The sequence below is a fragment of the Takifugu rubripes genome, chromosome 14, assembly GCF_901000725.2.
Source record: "Takifugu rubripes chromosome 14, fTakRub1.2, whole genome shotgun sequence".
In the NCBI taxonomy this organism is placed as follows: Eukaryota; Metazoa; Chordata; class Actinopteri; order Tetraodontiformes; family Tetraodontidae; genus Takifugu; species Takifugu rubripes.
The window spans coordinates 729,319-750,479 of record NC_042298.1 but is presented as its reverse complement, the minus strand read 5'-3'; the positions used below and the strand labels follow the sequence as shown (position 1 = coordinate 750,479).

Genomic DNA, 21,161 nt, shown 5'->3' with positions numbered 1-21,161 from the left:
TGCTGAGCTGCTCTCTGCCAAGAGCTGGTGAATCAAAAAAGCCTGTTGTCGCCCCCTGCTGGACAGAGCACGCATCTGACTACAGTGTCTCCTGGTCAGGGGTTAGTCTGGATTCAACTCTGAAGGTCTCACCTTGCCAAGTGCTCACCAGCTCAGTGTCCCTGGGCTCGGATTGTGGAACCAGCATTTCCTGTCACACAAACTAAACATTCTGAACAAGAACTTCACTGAAGACCGATGAATGTGAAGGTGCTCGTGTCTGAGAGACACGCAGGCACACATCTGTCAAGAAGCTGCTGGACAATGTTGCTAATGTCTTCATATTGATGGGAGCAGAAGGATACTTTGCTTGCTTCTGGAAAAACTGGCTTACTTCTATCTTTTGATGCTTGTAACTTTAATATTGGGGGTCTATTGTGTTGTGTCTTCAGTGAGGGTTGGTGAACACTGATCTTGACAGTCTGGCCCTCATTAGCATAAAACATGCTGAGATAATTGAATAACATCTGCAAACCTCTGAAAATAAAACGGGCAATGTTCAAATCTAGTCCTAAACTAGTCCTCCCTTTTCTCAGCTGCATCATCCTCAACAGTGATTGGGACGGTAACTAAAGAGTGACTAAAGCAGAAAGGATGTGGTCCCTCACCAGTCCGATCCGGTTATTGTAGCAGAAGCGGTGAGGAAGACTCCTACAGCCCATGTACATGATGAGGCAGGACAGAGCCAGGCTGACGATGCAGCTCAGTAGGATGGTGGCATTGGCCCCTTTCACCATCCGGTGGAGCACAAAGGTCTAGACACAGACGGAGAAGGTTGTTGTTAAAAAAAAAAGGCAGTTCTCAGAGTTTGGAGAGAGGAAAAGGCCTCACATCTCCTACTTTAGGCTGCTCCTCTCTGACCCTATTCACCTGCATTAGTCCTGTCCAGCAGTCAGCTCTCTGTTACAAATTAAGCCATCTCAATCTAAGATGGCTGGTCCCTCTGATGGCCTCAGTCCTCATCCTATCACCTGTGTCCCTCTCAGAGAGGACGCCAACACTTCCATCAGTCCAGCTCTGCCTCCTGTCTTCATCTTGACCTCCTTTCTCACCCCCGTTGCACCTCTCCACTGGACCACTACAGTATGAACGTGCTTCATTACCACTCCAGACATCCTCCTACTCTCAAAGTTATTCTCTCAGCAACCTTCATCACCACCACCATCATCGTCTTTCTTGAGATCTAAAATCCACTGAAAGGCTGGGCAGCAAAATCCCGCCTGATCAGACTATAAGAATCCTGCCATCCACTAATTTATGCAGAGACTGCAGATGGATGTTGTCACCCAGCAGCCTGTTAGAACTGTAGTCCCATACAGCTGTAATAACACAGAAAAGCCTTTGATACTGGTTAGGTTTTTAGGTTAGGTTTCTAGCAACAGTTCCTCTTCAGACTCCTCGATGATATTTTTGTCAGTCTGTCAACACTGCAACTTTGATTTCTTGATTCTTCTAACATAACGAAGGAACAGGTCAGACCATTAACTGTCGTCAGTCATAAAAACAGACTATAATTCAAACAGGGCAAAGGGATACTTGTTATGTGTGTGATTATGATGCAAGGCTGGAAAAGTGCTGGTTGTGTGTTAGCATTGTTACCACTTCACGACTGTTGTGATGGTGAAAGACTTCTTGATCTTCTTCTCCGTAGGTCAATGTCAGACAGGAGTAAGCCGAAATAAACAATGATGCTGTGCATGAGAGTCCAGCTGCTGCCACCATCACGATCACCTGCAGGAGAAAGTCAGCACGACAACCTGTGATGCAACATGATGAAAAGAGACACAACCTGAGTGCTGTCAGCTTGAGAGAGAGCACGCCGGACTGCACAGCTGCACAGGAATTTGTGTTCTAGCATGGAACCTATAGTTGTCACTAAATACGGTTTAAACCATTTGGTTTGGTTTGTTTCGGTTTGGTTTGGACAGACTACCTACGTGGCAGCCAAACAGGGAGGTGCGTGGCCTCCCTGTGTCCTAAAGTGTGAAACTGTTCTTCAGTCCAAACCATTGTTGTGTCTAATTCCCTTAAATCCAGGGCGTACAGACCCAGTCCTCCAGCTGGCATTTCTCCTACCAGGTAGACTATATGTTCTGCCTGCTGGGACACAAAATGTGGCTGGAGTGCAGAGCTCAAGGACTGGGTCTTGACAAGTTCTTTATCTTGGGAAACTCACCAGCCAAATAGCTGTTTCATAATAGATACTTTCCTACATTTGTGGGCTCTGTGAATGATGTGTCTCTGACAAGATTTTAAAACATGTTCTGTGTTAAAAAGACTCGTCTGCAACATTGTATGACCACTGTGTTTACCGTGATTATCACTGACTAGCATTTGCTAATCAGGAAATAGCTTTCTAATATCCTCTGTTATCAGGATTTAACCCAAAGTCCAACAAAAAGTTAGTTCTGGTTCGTCACTATGGGCACTTACACTCTCAGGCTGAATATCAATCAGGATTTGTATTTTTGCTGCTCATCCACACACTGAAGCAGCAGTTCAGCTCTTTGGTCAAGGACACTGCTGTATCATCTGGAGAGGAGAAGCGGAATGATCATGCTCACCAGAATTGAGTTTTTTTCTTTGGGAGGCCAACAGTGCAGAAGTCCAGGACAGGCCATAATCTGAGATAGACAAAGCTCATATTCACTGACAGACTTCTGCTTTCACAGAAAGGTGAGTTGCAAAATGAAACTGACACCAGACCTGTGTAGTCTCTGAAGTGAAGAGTGTAAAGACACTACAGGCTGGGTCATTACCTTACCTTTACCAGCAAGTAAAGCATGTAATCAGACTTTTATGTCCAAAATAAATATTTCTCACCAAGCTTCCCACACCGGCGTCCTTGTGGTACTCAGCGGGGTGTCTTTGCGGAATATCGCATCCATAAACCCGCACACCAGGCAGAGGCCCGCACAGGCCACCTGGAGTACACCGAGGATAAGAGCGCTCTTCTGGCTGAAAATGAAATACCTGTAATTATCCATGTCCAGGGTTAGCTCCACCCTACCTAGATCTTCACTGTCTTCAGTGATCAAAACACCTGTTAAACACACGAGTATCTAAAATGCAGTGGTCCGCTTTCTTAAAAATTCGCACTGACGGAAGAGAGGCTGTTTATCTTCCGGGTGTCAGGGCGTTGATCATTAACCAGATACCAGCAAGCAGGTGGATGAAGAACATAGGAGTATCTCATCTGACCTTTGGCTCCAGCCTTCCTGGCGTTCCTCTTTGGTATTCCTATTTATCAAACACACAATAGATTCACACACTCAGTGTTGTTGTTTTCTCCCAGACAAATATTTAGAACATATAGGAGCATGTGCCAAGTTTAGTGCGACCAATGTGCATCGAGTTTCACTTCAACTGTCACTTACAATTAGACAGTGGCTGTAAAAAAAAACCTTCATGATGGAATACAGTTTAAATGGATTGATTCACATGGAATTGACAGACACGGTTCTGAAGACTGGGTTTCTACAGGTCACCATGTTGAAAACCTGTCTTCTCTTCTAACCCTAAACCCCTAAAACTAAACCCTAACCCTAACTCTAACCTCTAAACCCTAAACTAACCCCAAACCCCTAACCTAACCCCAAACCCTAACTCTAACCCTAACCTCTAACCATAATCCTAACCCCTAACCTAACCTAACCTAACCGTAACCCCTAACCCTTTTGTTTGAGATATGTTCACAACATCATCTTTGTCGAGCCTTCACAATGTCAAACCACACAGATGTCAGCATTGAGTAGCAAACGTGTAAGTAGCAGCAGTGGAACCACCCAGGGAATCAATGCAGCTTCCAGGACCCCAGAGAGGGGACAATGTTCACAGAAGGGCAATAAAATGACTAAAGGGTCTAGATCTTTGATGGACCACCACTGCTCCAGACCAAATCGTCAGAAAAAAAATTGAAGTTGAAGAGTGCATCAGGCCCACCAGGCCTGACCAAGGTATAGGTGTTTGGCTGACTGGACATAGTTGGCATCATTATTATTATTCAGAACTGTGCTGCCCTCTCGAGTCCATGTCACAGGACATGTTTACTGCACCTGGCTCTCTTTTGATGTTATTATCTAGGTCTGTGAATGGGACACTTTAAATAGCGGCCCCCCTGTGTCAGAGGACTCCAGAGGCATTGTATCCCTAAGGGGGTTAGATTTGTGGTTGTATGGTGGTAAAAGGTAGCAAAACATCTCTGTACCTGAGGTGGGATGAGGCTGTCCTGTGTCCTGCTTTAAAATCAGAGCACACACACACACAAACATACACACACACACACGCAGATGGTTGGAGGGATGGATGAGCGGCAGCAGAACCTCTTCAGTGGTTTGCTCTAGTTCCTCATGCCCTCCCTAACAGGAACAGCTCCGTAGTTATTCTTAGAAGAAGACTGTCCTCTTTAGTTCTGTCCTGTGTGGCCTGAGCTACTTTCCCACTTAACCATCTGTGGAAGGACTGAGTGCTCCTCTACGTGGAGGCTGTGCTCGGACTTGTGCAGTCGTCTTGTTTGTCATTAGATCTTCTGGCCATGAGATGGCCCCCATCATGGGTTGGCAACATTGTTGTGGATTGTGGAAGGTTCTGATCTCTACCCGTCTCTGCACACACTGGCCTCACACATTTTGTCTCCTCCTGCTCTGATGGTTCTTTAGAGGCTACAAGAGCTGTAACTTTGCCTCCGCAGAACTGCAGCTAGCCCACAGACTTTTTGCTCACCATGTTTACTGAGTTTGTTTTGAAGTGGTTGTAATTTTGGGTCAGATCTGTCTGACCTGACCTGACCTAACCTGTCCTCTCTGAATATTCTAACTCCTTAGTTAGAATATTCAGTCAGGACTAACTCCTTAGTCCAACTTAGCACAAGATCCAGCCATTAAACTCTAGTCTATCCATCCCTAACCTGGCTCTAAGGACCAGCTGTAGCTGTTTTTATCTACCACACATTCATCTGCACCATATTTGTGCAGTGTATGGAAGGACTAAGGCTTCTCTTGCTGCCCCACATCTTTTCTCCCTGCTTTTTTCCACTTGCTCTCTTTTTTCATGGCCTCCTACCTACATTCACAATTCCTTGGAGTTGTGTCTCTGTTTCATCTGCTGGGTAGTGCTGGGTGTGCTTGGTAGTGCACGCTGACCCCCACTGATTCATGCGCTATCCCTGAGCTCCTCACAAACACGCCGGTCCTCTTCGAGACACCTACTCACATCAGGCCTGAGCGTTGGCAGGAAGGAATTGAGGATTCGTAACCCCAGACAGAGGATGAAGATGGCTCTGCAGCTGTGGATGCCCCTCCTGGTGCTCAGGATTGTGTGGTTCAGCTCTGGTAAGGTACCAGAATATTGTTTCATTTAAACTGGGATTTCTGCTAAATAGAATTAGAAACTGTTCCTGTCCTGGATTTAGGCAAAACATTTACCTCATTTCTACACATACAGTAATGTTTGTAGATGTGTTTTTGTTCAGGTGGAACTGTCTAATAAAATGAGATGGGTCTAAATGTAAACCTGCACCAGCATGAGAGGAAGAGAGAGATTTGGTCATTTTAAGCTCTTTTATTTCTAAAGTTAAGCTGCACAATGATAGAAAATAACCTCACAGAAACTTCAGCTGACACACAAATCCTGTCTTTTAAAATCTGCTACTGTCTTTAAATGTATGAAACAGATATAAGTGTTTCGATCCTGGCCCAGTGGAACCAGTCCCTCTCAACCAGGACTCTATTATTGGATCGGGCTCAGAAAACAGTCCTGCATCTATGTTTCGACTCTTTAGAAGTTGACATGTTTGGATGTGTTTAATATGTCCGATTTAACAGCCAGGAGCTGACCAGGGTCTGGCTCCAGAAGTCCCACACCGCCCTTTACATGCTGCCTGATTAGTATACTAAAGAAAAGTACACTGTCCAGAATGTTGAAACTTCTTCTCCCTGCCTGGACTGTTGTCCTATCCAGTGTCTGGCTGGATCCGCCAGTAATATCGAAGTCTTTGTGTCGTAGAGGTGGAGCTCCAGCTGTGCTGGCACCATCTTCCCTGACTGCAGCATTGCTGCAACAGAACCTCTGGTCTGGTGGGAAGACCATGACAGCACCAACATCACAGAGGCCTCACCAAGGACCGACAAACCAAGAGGCCCTCAGCCACAGGTGACACAAGCGCACACACACATGCGCACATACACACACACATGCGCACGCACATACACACACACACTGTCTAGAATCTAGTCATGCAAAAGAATTTGGACTCTCTGGAAAGTGCTCCTGGACCTACAACCCTAAGCCTCCAGATAAAACTGCTAACCTCCGAGCACAGACCTGTTAACCTAGTTATTGAACCTCTGGTGGCCCCTGGAGGGGGGCAATATAAAGGTGCCTCCTGTTTGTGCTCCTGTGGCTGTCTCAGGCAATGCTGTGTGGAGGCTCATGCTACTGTGGCTACAGGTGAACAGCTGCCAGGACCATCTCTCTTGATTGGTTTTGTTTTCTTCCAGTTACATTTATAGCAGTTATTGGCTGGTATTTAGGATTAAATTTGTTATCTACCAGTACGTTTTTTCTCTTGTACTTTTCATTCTTACTGTTTGATTTCTTATGGCCACACTTGTTGGTTATATCTCCCCCCCCCCCAGTTGCCAGAGGCCAGTGGTGCTGGGACCTATGCATGGGTATCCGCCTGACTCACCTGCCGTGTCTCTGCAGCTGGTTCCTTCACTGAGAGGATGGTCGACGTGCTCCAGGTGATTTCAGTTGGTTCCTTTTTCCTCCACAGAAGTTCCTGATTTCAGAAGAATTTTGCTCTGTTTTTAGTGCTTTCATTTCATTTCAGTGTATTTTAAACTCAGTCCCGGTTCTGAGCTCTGGGTCTGAGACCCAGTTCTTACTCTTTTTTGATTCCTAAAGGAATTCTGACATCAGGCTTTTCTGTTTCTGACTTAAATATTTAGTTTCTTTCTTTTTTCCCTTCAGAACTCGTCATAACAACGTGAAACACCTGTTGTGGTCCTCATTATGTAGCACCCATGTGATCCCACATGTTCAACCAGAGAAGAACCAAGCACAACTATCCCATCAAATACCCACAGCATCAGAAATATGCATGCATCACTGAAGGCTGATGTGTTCTGCTGGGTCAGAACTCTTTAGTAGAGGATTACTGTGCGTGTGATTTTGAAACCATTACGCATGATAATGATTATGGTGGTGTGATGTTGACGACAATGATGGTAATGATGATGATGATGGTGATGATGATGGTGGGGATGGTGATGGTGGTGATAATGATGGTGATGGTGATGGTGATGGTGGTGATGGTGATGATGGTGGTGGTGATGATGATGGTCTGTAGTCTAGAATAACTTCAGCCTACAGCCACAGAATCAGGTGGAATTATGTCTTTAGAAATTAGTCCATTAAAATTCAGTGTGCAGGAAAAAGTATTTCTACCAAAAGTATAAAATAGGAAAAGCTGTAAGTTTCCTTTCTGGAACCTTACAGAAGCTGCAGGCCAGAACTTGTTTAGACATTCGCATCGACCCATGAATTCTTAACCCCTGTTGATCCTGAGTGTGATACTGAACCCAGACGCAGCTCCTGCAGCTGTGTCATATCCAAGTGCAGCAAAGCTCAGTCCTGACTCAGTATGGGTTCTGAGACCAAGGGTCGTTTTTTGACTTTCTTGCTGCTGGTTCAGTCTATTGAAACTTTCAGGTGGTCGATACTAATGTTCCCCAATGTTTCTCTCTGCTTTATTCCAGTTGATTATATTACAGTCTTCCTGTCTATTCTGGACAGGTAGTGCATTGACGTCCATCTCCTCAGAAGGACCCTCTTAATGGTGGCCCCTCTGACTAGGCTGGTTGGTTTAGTGTGGTGTTGGCCAATCCAGCTTTTCATTATCTTTTACTGGGAAGTGGCTTGAGCTGTTCAGCTGCTTGGAATCTGAACCTAGAATTGGTGTCCAGAACAACTAGCAGTCCTTTCACCCTTTTCCTTGTTATTCCATCCATCCAGGCACATCCATGCAGACAGGGCTCCAAGGGACTCTGCGGTCCTGTAACATGTTCACCACATACTTCAGCTAAAGAGATTATTCAGCTGGCTCAGCTCCTTGTCCTTGACCTCCGTGCCAACGTCCGTGCCAAAGTCCCACTCCTGGACCCTTCTACGATTGCTGCTCAGAAGGTGTGGCTCTCTTGGTGTGGAGGCCCAGAAACTAGCATTCAAGTTCACAACTGAAAAGATGGTCACTCCAGCACCAGTGAGGCTGAAGCTGCCGTGCACCACTCTAGCTTCCAGCTGTCTAAGGTCCATGAAAGCCCTCTGGTCCCTGCAGCTACACCTACTGGCCTCATTGATGTTGGTCCAATCTACTCTTTCAACCTTATTGCTGACTTTAAACACCCTGTCCAGCCTGCAAAGGTGCCTGCATATCCAAGAGGCTACGCCTTCTCTTCGACCCAACCCCTCTGAATGGGACAATTCCATGGCGGGTGATGGATGATGAAGGTAAACACCACAGCCTTCTGACCCTGACTATGGGTTTGGCCTGTCAGGTTTTGGTCCGCCTGTAATGTTCCACCACCCAGGTTTATGCCTGTGTTGCTGGTTCTTTGATTATCTGCATGTCCAGTAGTCCTTTGCCTCAGTGGCAAAGTACTTACCTGCCAACCAAGACACCTGTGGACACTTCAGCAGCCGTCAGTCAAGGTAGAAGTGGCTCTGCTGCTGTTTCCTGAACTGGACTTCCTGTTTGCTGCTTCCACCTGCTGCACCTGCTGTTGAAAGAGTTGAGTGAATTTGGCTTCGTGACAACGGTTGGTGGCAGTGATGCCACACTTCCCCTCTCACCAGCTCTGACCTGTTTCTGGACCTGAGCAGGCTCCACTTTGTTCTGGTTCACAGAGGAGCTCTCGGTGTTTTCACTTCAGTCTCACTTGCGAGGACAGAAGCTGAAGTAGGTCATAATATTATATAGTAGTTGTAAAAGACTCAGAAGGTTTTAGAAGATTTCTCTCCATAGTTTCAAATTGTATCACATTTTTCCAGCAATTCACTGCACAAATTACAGAAATTCCTCACATATCGCATCAGGGTTGTTAACAATCCTTCCACAAAATGAAACTTTTTTGCCCCCAACAATGACAAAACTTTCTGGGAAGACTAACCAATAGTCCAAGACCAGACTACACATATAAGCTTTAAAACAAACATGCTAAGCTAACAATAGCACCACATGAGCCTGGACCCTGCCAAATGCTGTTTTCCCTGCCACTGCTGCTTGTTGGGGAGGAGGGTCCAACTCTGGGTTTTGACAAGCAAATAGAGACTATTTTGATTGTAAGAGACGCTTTACAATAAAAAGCTAAATTGATGTGAAACTGAGCTGTTTATTCATTCACAGAGCTAATTAAAGGTGTTGATGTATTACTTAACACATCAAAACATCCATTAAACTGGTTGATCCTTCACTTGTGATGCAGTCCATTTGTTGCGTTTTGTATGGATGGGGGACCAGTGCCAGTAGGGTCTCCAGTCAGACAGGAAACCCGAGAGGCTCCCGGTGGTTGATCAACCACTGACTGCTTCTGGACTGAGGGGTTCAAAATAAAATTGTTATGATGATCATTTGGATTTTTATTTTATGCAGCTATTATTCCCACTAAAGCACAATGGTTTCTTTTAATGGTAATGTATTTAACATCCTGTCAGAATGGAGAGGGACACATTTCCACCTAAATTAAACATGAACCAAAGGAAGAGGATCTGGCACATGATTGGTCTGAATTAATTGTGTCCTGTTGTGGTTGCGGAACATTCAGGAGGTCTGAACCAATCAGCTGTGGGTGGCCCCCACCTCCTGGCCCACGAGCTGCCCCCGTCCCACCGAGTCCTGCTGCTCTCGTCCAAGTTGGGCTCCGCTTCTGCAGAGAAAATGTGCTGTTGGTGGCAGGTAAGGAAAGAATAAAGCGCGCCCAGCTGCCGTTTACCCCTGTGGATCTGTGTGGCGGTGCTCAGGACGTGTTTTCTGTCTTTTCTATTCGTGCTGCATCTAGACGAAAGGTCGTCGGCTGGAACACTCGTGGACTTGATGCTATTTTTGGACGTTGTGTCAGTGCAACAGCCAAAGCTGCAGAGGTATGAATAGAAATGGTGACTGATGGCCAGATAACCTCATGTCAGCTGAGTCCTTCAGAGAACGGAGCTTAAAAGTTCTTCACTTGCATCTTTCATCATTTTTAACCTGTTTTGATGGACAAACTTTGGCCTGTCTGCCGACAGTGATGCAGTTGCTCGTCCGTATGTGAAAGCTGGTTGCAGAAGCTGCATGGCAAAAAAGAAATTCAGCAATGTGATGCTCTGCTTGGTGTTAGCAACAGTTGCTTTGATGGGCTTCTATATTTATGGTATGGTACATCAAGATGAAAGTCTTCATAGAAGAAACCAGCAATATAAGAGTCTCTCAGCTCAGAGGCTGCACCTGCCAGCTGATGTCCGAATTCCAGGACCGATATAGCCTGTGTGACCACTTCCAGACACACACACACACACACACACATACACACACACACACACTCACTCACTCACTCACTCACTCACTCACTCACTCACTCACATCACACTCACGCACACACACACAGACACACTCACTCGCATACACACAGACACACACACTGACTCACACACACTTACACATACCCACACACACATTCACAATGACACACACACAGACACCACATTCACTCGCATACACACACACTCACTCACTCACAAACACACACTCACTCACTCACTCACTCACAAACACACACTCACTCACAAACACACACTCACATACACGCACATACTCACAAACACACACACTCACTCACTCACTCACTCACTCACTCACTCACACACACACTCACTCACACACAGACTCACTCACACACTCACACGCACACACTCACAAACACACACACTCACTCACAAACACTCACTCACTCACTCACACACTCACTCACTCACTCACTCACTCACTCACTCACCCCTCATTTAGTCTAGAGCAGCTACAGAACGTCAAATCAATCAAATCAAATCATCTTTATTTATATAGCGTCTATACATCAAAATTGTTTCAAGGCGCTTTCAGAATCCCAGGGCCTGACCCCAGACAAGCAACAGTGGCAAGGAAAAACTCCCCTTTAACAGGAAGAAACCTTGAGCAGGACCAGGCTGATGTAGGGGGACCCTCCTGCTGATGGCCGGCTGGGTAAAGAGAGAGGAGAAGGGGGAGGACAGGTAGAAGAAGGATAGGTAGGAGAGGAGAGGAGAGGGGAGGGGTAGAGGAGAGGAGAAGTAGAGTGAAGGGGAGGTAGAGGAGAGGAGAAGGAGAAGGAGGAGGAGGGGAAAGAAGAGAGGAAGGGAGAGGGAGAGGAAAAGGAGAAGGAGGGGGAGAGAGAGGAGAGGAGAGGAGAGGAGAGGAGAGGAGAGGAGAGGAGAGGAGAGGAGAGGAGAGGAGAGGAGAGGCACAGAGCACAGAAACACACACAAAAAAATATATACAATCACTTCAGCGGGGCCGGAGGTCATTATGCAGCTCTGAGGGCGCCGATACCGGTAAATAAATAGAGGAGGGGAGAAGCAGAAAAACTACACAAGAACTAGTCTGCTTGATGAGGAGAGGAAAGGAGGAGAGGATAGGAAACCATGACCCAGTGGAGTGACAGAGGCCTGTCAGGTGATCATGTTTCCGGACCCCGGCAGCCTTGGCCTATAACAGCATAACTAAGATGTGACCTAACGATTAGACGACCCCCTAAGTATGATAATTTGCCTGTCTATGATAGTAACTGGAACTACTGAATTAGTAACAATAAGCTTTTTCAAAGAGGTAGGTTTTAAGTCTGATCTTAAAAGTAGAGATGGAGTCAGCCTCCCGTACCTGGACAGGGAGCTGGTTCCATAGCAGGGGGGCCTGGTAGCTAAATGCTCGGCCCCCCATTCTACTCCTAGAAACTCTGGGAACCACAAGTAGACCAGCATTCTGAGAGCGGAGCGGTCTATTGGGCTGGTAAGGTATCACTAGCTCCTCCAGGTAGGATGGAGCTAGGCCTCTGAGGACCTTGTAGGTCAAAAGAAGGGTTTTAAAAATTATTCTAAATTTAACGGGCAGCCAATGAAGCGACGCCAGTACAGGAGTTATGTGATCTCTTTTGTCAATACCTGTCAGAACTCTGGCTGCAGCATTTTGGATCAACTGGAGGCTTCTTAAAGAGTTGTTTGGACACCCTGATAATAAAGAGTTACAGTAGTCCAGCCTGGAAGTAACAAATGCATGGACTAACTTTTCAGCATCATGCCGCGTCAGCAGCTTCCTGATCTTTGTGATGTTCCTCAAGTGAAAAAAGGCGCTTCTAGAGGCTAATTTAATGTGTGAGTTGAAGGAGAGATTTTGATCAAAAGTTACTCCTCGATTCCTCACAGAGAGACTAGATGTTAATGAGATACCATCTAGAGTGATCATGTGATCTAATCTATCCCAGAGAGGTTCAGGACCAAACACCATGACCTCAGTTTTTCCTGGGTTAAGGAGGAGGAAATTTGAAGACATCCAGGACTTTATGTCTTTAAGACAGGTCTGAAGCTTCACTAACTTCTCTGTCTCCTCGGGTTTCATGGATAAATAGAGCTGAGTGTCATCAGCATAACAATGAAAATGTATCCCATGCTGCCGAATAATGTTCCCTAAGGGAAGCATGTACAATGTGAAGAGGATTGGTCCGAGTACAGAACCTTGAGGAACTCCAAGGCTAACCATACTGTATGAGGAGGGAACACCATGGACATAAGCAAACTGGTATCTATCAGATAAGTATGATCTAAACCAGTCTAGTGCTGTCCCTTTAATCCCAATCACATGTTCCAGTCTATGTAACAGGATGCTGTGATCAACTGTATCAAAAGCAGCACTGAGGTCCAGCAGAACCAGCATAGAGACCAGTCCATGATCTGAAGCTATGAGAAGATCATTAGTGACTTTAAGAAGTGCTGTTTCTGTGCTGTGATGAGCTCTAAAGCCTGACTGTAACATCTCAAACAGGCTGTTCCTCTGCAGGTGCTCCAGTAACTGAGTCACCACCACCTTCTCTAGAACTTTTGAGATAAAAGGAAGGTTGGATATTGGCCTATAATTTGCTAAGACATCAGGATCCAGTGATGGTTTTTTAAGCAACGGCTTAATCACTGCCACCTTGTAGGACCGGGGTACATAACCTGACACTAAAGAACCATTGATCTGGTCCAGGATAGAACTGCCTATCAGTGGTAGAACATCCTTCAACAGGTGTGTTGGGATGGGATCTAAAAGACACGTGGTGGTCTTGGATTTCTGAATTAGCGATGACGCCTCAGAAAAATATATAGGGCTGAAGGAGTTTAAGGGCTCGTTGGAGAACCTGTATGTTCCCACAGTCGGCACATCTGGTGATGGTCCAGTTGTTGGGATAGCCTGGTTAGCTTTCTCTCTGATAGCTAGAACTTTATCAGTGAAGAAGCTCATGAAGTCTTCACCACGAAGGGAAGAAGGGATACGTGGATCTAAAACACTGTGACTCTTAGTTAATTTGGCCACAGTGCTGAAAAGAAACCTAGGGTTGCTCTTATTTTCCTCATTCAAAGAAGAATATAAGCTGTTCTAGCCTTGCGAAGGGCCTTTTTGTAACCTAATAGACAGTCTTTCCAGGCTACATGATAGCTGTCTATTTTACAAGAATGCCACGTCACATTTCATCTTAGTGTTTGTGTCTTTGTGATGGCTCCCAGATGTACCTTCAATTTTACCCTGCTGCTTTTTTCTCTTTAGCTTTGCTGTTTCGTCTTTAACCAGGAGATGAAACACTTTTTTTTTTTTTTTTAAATCCCCACAGGGAAAGTGACCACTTTTGCATGTTGTTAGAACACACATGAGAATACTGAGGGAAGGGCCTCAGAGGGGGTAATCTGCCCTGGACAGGTGCTTGGAGCATTGGGGTGGGGCTCAACTTTATTCAAGGGCACCTTAACTGTGCTCCAAAGTGTCCCAACACCGCTTCTGCTACCAGCCCAGTTCCAATTATTTGGTCCACAACTAGGACTCAGACCAGAGATCCTCTAACCCCCAGCCTGGGCCCCCACAGAAGGAGAACTCTGCTCTAATTGTGTTTTGATGGAGCTGATGTCCAGATGAACTGTCCAACGTGATTTGACTACCTGATGCACCCCAAAGTTATGTGTGTGATTTAGCAACTTAATGATGTTCTGGCCTATCCTCCTCCATTTTGGTTGATGCTTTAGAAGGGCTGAAATAACCCTGTAAAGTAAAATATAAAAAATTGTTTTTCTCTCCCATCAGATCATCAGGTCCACTTTAATATGAAAAGCTACAGATCACTTACGGACATCTGCAGGATAGCCAATTGTGTGATTCTTTATCTGTACTTTATCTATCTAAGTTTCTACCATGTAGGTCACATAAGACAACATAAGTCTGGTCTAGAGGATCAGCTAACCTTCAGCCAGATCTTTAGTGGTCTCAAAACAATTACAATTATTTCTGATCACCTTTATTAAAGACATGCAAAGAGGCCGTCAGCTTATCTTACAACACCCGCTAGAGCTGAGCACCCCCATAATGGTGATTAGGTTTTCTGAGTTGTGTCTGTAAAGTAGCATCACTGGTCAACATCACAGAACACAGAGCACTCACAACTCCAGCATTACCAACTATGGAGAAGGCCAAGCTGGCATCCAAAATCACCTTTCTACTGACACCAAGAAAGTTGTATGTGTTTCTGTGCTCTGTGCCTCCTCTCCTCTCCTCTCCTCTCCTCTCCTCTCCTCTCCTCTCCACTCCTCTCCTCTCCTCTCCCTCCTCTCCTCTCCTCTCCTCCTCTCCTCTCCTCCCATTCTATCCTCTACCTGTCCTCCCCCCTCTCCTCTCTCTCTACCCAGCCAGCCATCAGCAGGAGGGTCCCCCTACATGAGCCTGGTCCTGTTCAAGGTTTCTTCCTGTTAAAGGGGAGTTTTTCCTTGCCATTGTTGCTTGTCTGGGGTTTGGCCCTGTGATTCTGGAAAGCGCCTTGAAACAATTTTGATTGTATAAGACGCTATATAAATAAAGATTGATTTGATTTGATTTGATTTGATTTGAACACAAAAGCTGTGTTTGATGAGTTCATAAGTTGAGTTGGGAACGGCTGCCTGTCGTTTAGGTGTCTGAAGATCTGAATAAGTTCACTGGTTTCCTAACACCTTCAAATGTAATCTGTGGCTTCCTAGAATTAAAACCTATAAGCTACCTTTCTGGACAAACCACTGGTTGCTGTGACCGGCTAAACCTGTGAATCCAGCCCTTCTTCTTCATCCAAATCATCACATCATCATCATCATCATCATCACCAGCAGTTGAGCCAAACCAGCAACTCTTCACCCTGTAAGAGCATCCCACCGATCGGTCTGTCTGTCTGTCTGTCTGTCTGTCTGTCTGTCTGTCTGTCTGTCTGTCTGTCTGTCTGTCTGTCTGTCTGTCTGTCTGTCAGACTGCGTTTTTACCAACTCACCTTATCTTATTTGCAGTCCACCAGTCTGGGAGCATCATCATGGACCTTTCAGAACTGCCCAACTTCAACCCCAGTTCCATTCCACCCAGTGCCTTCAACTACGAGCGTCCAGACATTTCATTCAATCACAACTTGCTTTCAAGCCCCCAGCTATGACAGTGTGGTAAAGGACAGCCAAGAGAACCAGAACCAGCAGAATCCAACAGTCCTCCAAACAGTCTGACCTCAATGGAGAGTCCGGTGACAGATCCGTTAGTGGTTCAGACCCAGGCACAGTTTCAGTATCTCAGCTCAGTCAGAATCAGAGTAACAACGAGGGCCAGGCTAATGGGACCACCAAGTCCTCGCCGTCTTCCTCCAGCTTCTGCTCTTCCATCTCCACTTCATCTGCTTACCTCCTCTCTCCTCGGCTGCCTCTAAAACCACACTCTTCCCTACGCCCCACATTGCGCTCTTCCTTTACCCTCACTCCTATTTCTCCCTATGCAGCCAGTGTTCCATGTGCTCCACTTTCTTTTAGTGTCTCCAGTGGCCTTGGCAGTGCAACCCTACCAGCAAACCAGGATCCTGTATTAGCTCCCACTGACTACCACAGTTCTGCTGGTCCCTCCCAGTCTGCCTTCTCCCCTTCTATTTCCCCCAACTCCAAATTATGCTCCCAGATCCCCCTCTCCAGCCCACCCACCTCCATCAGGGCATCGCCTGTCTCTTGTCTTGCTCCTCTGTCCCACAGTCCAGCAGTCAGAAGCAAATTCCTCCAACAGTGATCTCCCTTCCTACCACCTACCAAGGGACACCACACATGTGAGTCTGACATGACAAACTGAATGTCCAGATTCTAGGAATTTGTGTAGTTATTCTGAAGTAATAAACCTGGAAGCAAGATGAGACCCCTAGGGCCCACCTGAAGTACAAGGGAAAGGGATGGATTTAAATGCCTTAAGTTGGATGAACCTAGCACAGCAAATGTAGAGCAGTTTCCATGTCGAGCATAAGATCTTGCCCCAAGTGGAAGAATCTCTGTACCTTGAGATCTTGTTTATGAGTGAGGGAATATGGAGCAAGAGATAGGCAAAGCTCTCGATTTGCCAGTCGATCACCGTTCTGACCTGCACCCATGGTCACGAGCCACGAGTTGTGACTGAAAGAACACCATTATGGACATAAACAGCTGAAATGCGTTCGAGAGAGGATGAAAAGCTTGGACAACCAGAAGGTGCTCAGATTAGATCTATCACTCCTCCGCATTGTGAGAAACTAGATTAGGGTGGCTATGGGATCTGATCAGATGCCTCTTGGAAGACAAGGGCAAATAAGTCAAAGTTTCACTTATAAATGGGGTTTAGCCCACACAATAGTCATGTGGTATTGTTGGTATGACAAAAATTCTGCGTTGAATTGGGCTACCCTCATTCCAGATGAAACCTTAGCCTTAGGAACAGCTCACAGAGGGCCAGTTTTCAGCAGTGTGGGAACTGCTTTGTCTAATTAGGTTGAATCAACAGAGGAGGAAGACACTTACAGAGGTGTAAGCCACACTCAGAGCTCAGTCTCTTCTAGATGGTGTAAATACAGACAAAGCTCGAGTAGAAAATAGTAAAATCAATTTGTAAAATGTGAAATAGTTGAATTCCACTGCATAAAGTCCAGCCTGAACATGTATGCTGATGAGGAAATATCAAATTGCTACTTTCCCTGACAACAGTCATGTCATAAACCCCCTGTGCTCCCTTTTATCTACCTCGCTATCGCGCAGTCTGCCAAAGCCCACGCTGAAGAAGCCTGTAACTCCTCGACCTTCATCCTCTCGCTCCACTGACGAAGACATCCAAGGGTCCAAAGATGCCCTAATCCAGGATCTAGAGAAGAAACTGCGCACCAAAGAGGCCAGGAGGAGGATCAGCCAGGTGTGTTTCCTGTCAACACATATAAAGTTGATGATGATGATGGTGATGATGGTGATAATGATGATGGTGTTGATGAAGGTGTCTCTTCCAACAGAAATTGTCATATGAGGAAAGAATGGCTCGTCGGTTGCTGGGTCCTGAGGGACCCATCAGCATGTTTGACCAGGGCGGTGTGTTTGAACCCCAGCCTGTCCAGGTATGAAGCATCATCATCATCATCTTCATCTTCATCATCATCTTCATCACCCTTAAAAAATACTGATCTGAATCATTATTAATGTGATGTCATATGTTTTGCAGCCAGTTTCGCCCGAAGGAAGATACACAGGTGGCCTCTGGTAAAAACACTTGATGTATTCAGTTTAAGAAGCTTCATTTGACCCTTTTGCCTCTTATATTGTCTTTCAATAGTCTTTAACCTGAACCCCTCTAAGGTCAAAGTTGACCATATCAATCACAGAACATAACAGCACTGTATTGTACCAAAAAGGCCAATATTTCCTGCTTTCTACTTGTAATAATGTTGTTGTTTTGTGCAGTTTTTTAAAAAGCAGCTGAAGTGTGCTGAGACAATCATCAGCTTTAAATCCAAATGTGCATATCTGATCTAATGGAGTAGAGGGTTACTCTGATAGGAGAAGCTCTATCAGAGGCACAGATGACAACATGACAACATCGGGTTTAAACTGTACACTGCCAAGATTGAAAGCGAACCAAGACTAAATACTGGCCTGCAGGGGAAGGCGCCACACGCAGTCTGACGAGCGGGGTGACGAGGAGGCCGCCATCCAGGAGAAGTGCTACGTGCCTCGTTTCCTGCAGATCCCCGCAGACCTCAGCGTGGAGGAGGGACGCTTCTGTCGGATCGACTTTAAAGTGACTCACACAACATTCCTATGAGCTTTTCATGCTCAGCGGTCCCTGAAGTAACCACCTCCTCTACCCACTGCAGGTAGGAGGTCTGCCAATGCCTGATGTGACCTGGTACCTGGATGGCGAAGCTGTTCGTCCAGATGACTTCCACAAGATGTTGGTGTGTGAAAAAGGGATGCACTCTTTGATCCTTGAGATCACCACCATGCGTGATGCTGGCGTGTACGAGTGTGTGGCCAGAAACAGAGCGGGGGAGAGTCGGTTTACCATGAGGCTGAATGTCATAGGTAACGCTGGTGGCCTGCTCCAAACAGTTCCATGAAGGTAAGAGCAACCAGATATGAGTAAGGATGTCCCTCCCATCTCTGTGTGCAGCCCAGGAAGTCCTCCAGCCTCCCACGTTTGTCCAGAAACTGTTGAACTCCAGAGCTCTAGAGGGTGATACCGTGAGCCTAGAATGCAAGATATACGCTTCTCCAACCCCACAGGTCTTCTGGAAAAAAGATAAAGAAATGCTGCATATTGACCCCAGCAGGATGAGGTTGGTGTAACCTCGATATCCTCCTTCACTGAGCTCCAGGTGTCAGCAAGGCCAGCACAATCCAGTCAGCCTGACTCTGGAGAGCCTTCAGTGGTGAACTATACATTCTAACACTGGCTAAGTCTAACACCGAAGTCCCTGTCACCGTAATACATGTTGTTTCAGAGGACCAGCCTCCAAAATCAGATATTAAGATCTTGAAAAAATCAGTTGATCATTTATGATCAACTGACATGGAGACTTTTGAATCAGTACATATTAGGATGTTTGTGATGTGTTAATCAGAGGACTTGAATCTCAGTGTCGTCTTCAGTCTATACCAGGACGGTTCCGGCCGACATCGTCTGCTGATCGAGTGGGTGAGGAAATCAGATGCTGGCTGGTACACGCTCTCTGCCATCAACGTGGCAGGAATGTCTTCGTGCAATGCCAGACTGGACATTGGCAGTAAGACTCCCACTCTAGTGTTGCATGTCTGCTATTTGCTGCATGACATCACTGCTGTGGCTAAAAGTGGATCAGCACATGAGCGGCCTGCAGGCAGGACCACACTGAACAAAGGCTGCACCCTTCCAGCTGCAGCCCTCATCACCCTCATCTAAACAACTGACACTCTCTTTCACTTTACCATCAGTATTGCAGAAACCTTGGGACTGGGATAAATGGCTGATGTAATGTGTTCAGCCTCAGCACCAAACCAAGTAATAGTTCATTAGCTGTAACCAGGAGCGACCAGGGCAAGCTCATTGTGTAACCAGGCCCTGCTGCTGGGTGCAGAGGTTATTTTCAGAGCCTGGCCATTAAAGGAATGTTCAAAATCGGCAGATAAATGTAGAGAGGACCGCTGCTCCTCCTGTTAATACTGCAACTAAAACCCTTCAACCTTCAGCGTATCATTACACAGTAAAGCTACGATATTCTTTCACCTCTAACTTGTTGATAAATGTAGGGAGATTTGCTGTCAGGGCTTCACATCCCAGGACTCTGCTGTCTTTCAGCTGCCACAACTCTGCCCATCAAGCCTGTCGCTCCTGCGTCCAAGTTGCTGAAGCTGCCCTCAGGGAGCCGTGCACAGGTTGCCAGCGTAGAAAGTTTCCCCCGCCGCCCTGCCCTCCCGTACGAGAGTGAGGAGCTGTAGGAGCTGCATCAGGACCCGTCTTGTAGGAGTGTTGAGTGTCCTGTCCCTCCCAGGCTTTAATGAACCTATCGGCTTTAGTCTCTATCAATGGAAAACCCACATTGTGTATCTGCTGCTGGTTCCACCCTTTTGCCAACATAAATGTAAAAGTTCTTGGATCTGCTGTGTTGGGATGAGTGATTTCTTCTACGTAGACTTCGTGGCTGCTCCCCCAGGGTTGTTGACTGGACACCAAAGAAAGATGACTGACGAGCATCTTCTTCCAGTCTGCTGCCTTTAAACCTTTATATATTTAGCCATTATCTTAGTTTGTTTGCTTCGGTCTGCAGTGCAGATTTTGTTTTATTCTTTTGAGAGTGACAATGTCAGGGTCTGCTTGCAGCCTTTATCTGAAGCCTTCGATGTATTTGAGTGGGGGTCCTTTCAGATTTGTGTTGACTATAAAGGCTTTGAGTTGGTGCTGACCCAGTGGTTAGTGGAAGAGGAGCTGTGACTCAGTTCTGCTGAAGCAGTTTGTGTCAAATCTTCGATGTATCCCTGAACAAAATAAACCATCTGCACATCTCCTCTTCTTACAGCGTCTTAATGAGCTACCAAAAAAAACCCACACTGCTCACATGTCTTTCTGCTCATTCTTTATATGAAAAACAAAGGAACATGGTCACATAATCACAAGTGTATTCCTACAGGAAATAATCAAAACAAGGATGCTAAAATCTGTGAAACACGCAGGAAACTAATGTCCAGTCTTCACATCTGCAGCCCTCCAAACAGGGTGAGGACTTTACCATGACAACATGAAGGACCCTGTGGCTCTCAGCATCAGCTGCACTGTTCAGGATGTGACATCACAAGACATTTGCTTCTGGTAGCACCTGCACAATACTGACACAAAGCAGTCTCCTTCCAATCCCACGCCTCTGGGCTCAAATTTCAACATCACTCTCTTTGTCATTGTCATGGTCACCATCATAGAACTCATTGGCAGCCTCCGGCCTGCGGAACACATGCAGATAGGTTATTACTTTAGTGCTATTCTACAGTCGCGTATGACATCCCAGTGCCCCTAATTATAATGTTTG

At 46.1% G+C, this 21,161-nt stretch overlaps 2 protein-coding genes and 1 long non-coding RNA gene across 3 annotated transcripts; 2 read left to right on the top strand and 1 right to left on the bottom strand.

Annotated features, from left to right (window-relative positions):
* Positions 1-32: 32 nt before the first annotated feature.
* Positions 33-5,194, bottom strand: LOC115252450 (uncharacterized). The gene is made up of 7 exons (XM_029847703.1): positions 5,101-5,194; positions 2,863-2,963; positions 2,604-2,663; positions 1,639-1,770; positions 648-794; positions 133-190; positions 33-55 (listed from the first exon to the last, which is right to left on the bottom strand). Exons 1-7 carry the CDS (start codon positions 5,192-5,194, stop codon positions 33-35), a joined length of 615 nt encoding a protein of 204 aa, XP_029703563.1.
* A 3,025-nt stretch (positions 5,195-8,219) lies between these two features.
* LOC115252372 (uncharacterized) lies at positions 8,220-15,731 on the top strand. The gene is made up of 5 exons (XR_003890805.1): positions 8,220-8,550; positions 9,864-9,994; positions 10,098-10,179; positions 15,340-15,493; positions 15,637-15,731. It is a non-coding gene; the product is annotated as an uncharacterized lncRNA (long non-coding RNA).
* Positions 15,732-16,272: 541 nt separating this feature from the next.
* LOC101061230 (myotilin) lies at positions 16,273-20,284 on the top strand. Its single transcript, XM_029847702.1, has 9 exons — positions 16,273-16,424; positions 17,377-17,527; positions 17,622-17,723; positions 17,828-17,865; positions 18,265-18,403; positions 18,480-18,687; positions 18,776-18,941; positions 19,255-19,388; positions 19,940-20,284. The coding sequence occupies exons 1-9, from the start codon at positions 16,273-16,275 to the stop codon at positions 20,077-20,079; spliced, it is 1,230 nt and encodes a 409-aa protein (XP_029703562.1). The 3' UTR covers positions 20,080-20,284.
* The last annotated feature ends 877 nt before the right edge of the window (positions 20,285-21,161 follow it).

Coding starts and splice junctions, on each gene's coding strand:
- LOC115252450 (XM_029847703.1), bottom strand. CDS start 5,194: ATGAATCAGTGGGGGTCAGCGTGCACTACCAAGCACACCCAGCACTAC. Junction 2,964..5,100: donor CCAAGGAATTGTGAATGTAG/GTAGGAGGCCAT, acceptor GGTGTACTCCAG/GTGGCCTGTGCGGGCCTCTG. Junction 1,771..2,603: donor AAGAAAAAAACTCAATTCTG/GTGAGCATGATC, acceptor TTTCTCCTGCAG/GTGATCGTGATGGTGGCAGC.
- LOC101061230 (XM_029847702.1), top strand. CDS start 16,273: ATGCTCCCAGATCCCCCTCTCCAGCCCACCCACCTCCATCAGGGCATC. Junction 17,724..17,827: donor TTGAACCCCAGCCTGTCCAG/GTATGAAGCATC, acceptor TATGTTTTGCAG/CCAGTTTCGCCCGAAGGAAG. Junction 17,866..18,264: donor AGATACACAGGTGGCCTCTG/GTAAAAACACTT, acceptor ACTGGCCTGCAG/GGGAAGGCGCCACACGCAGT.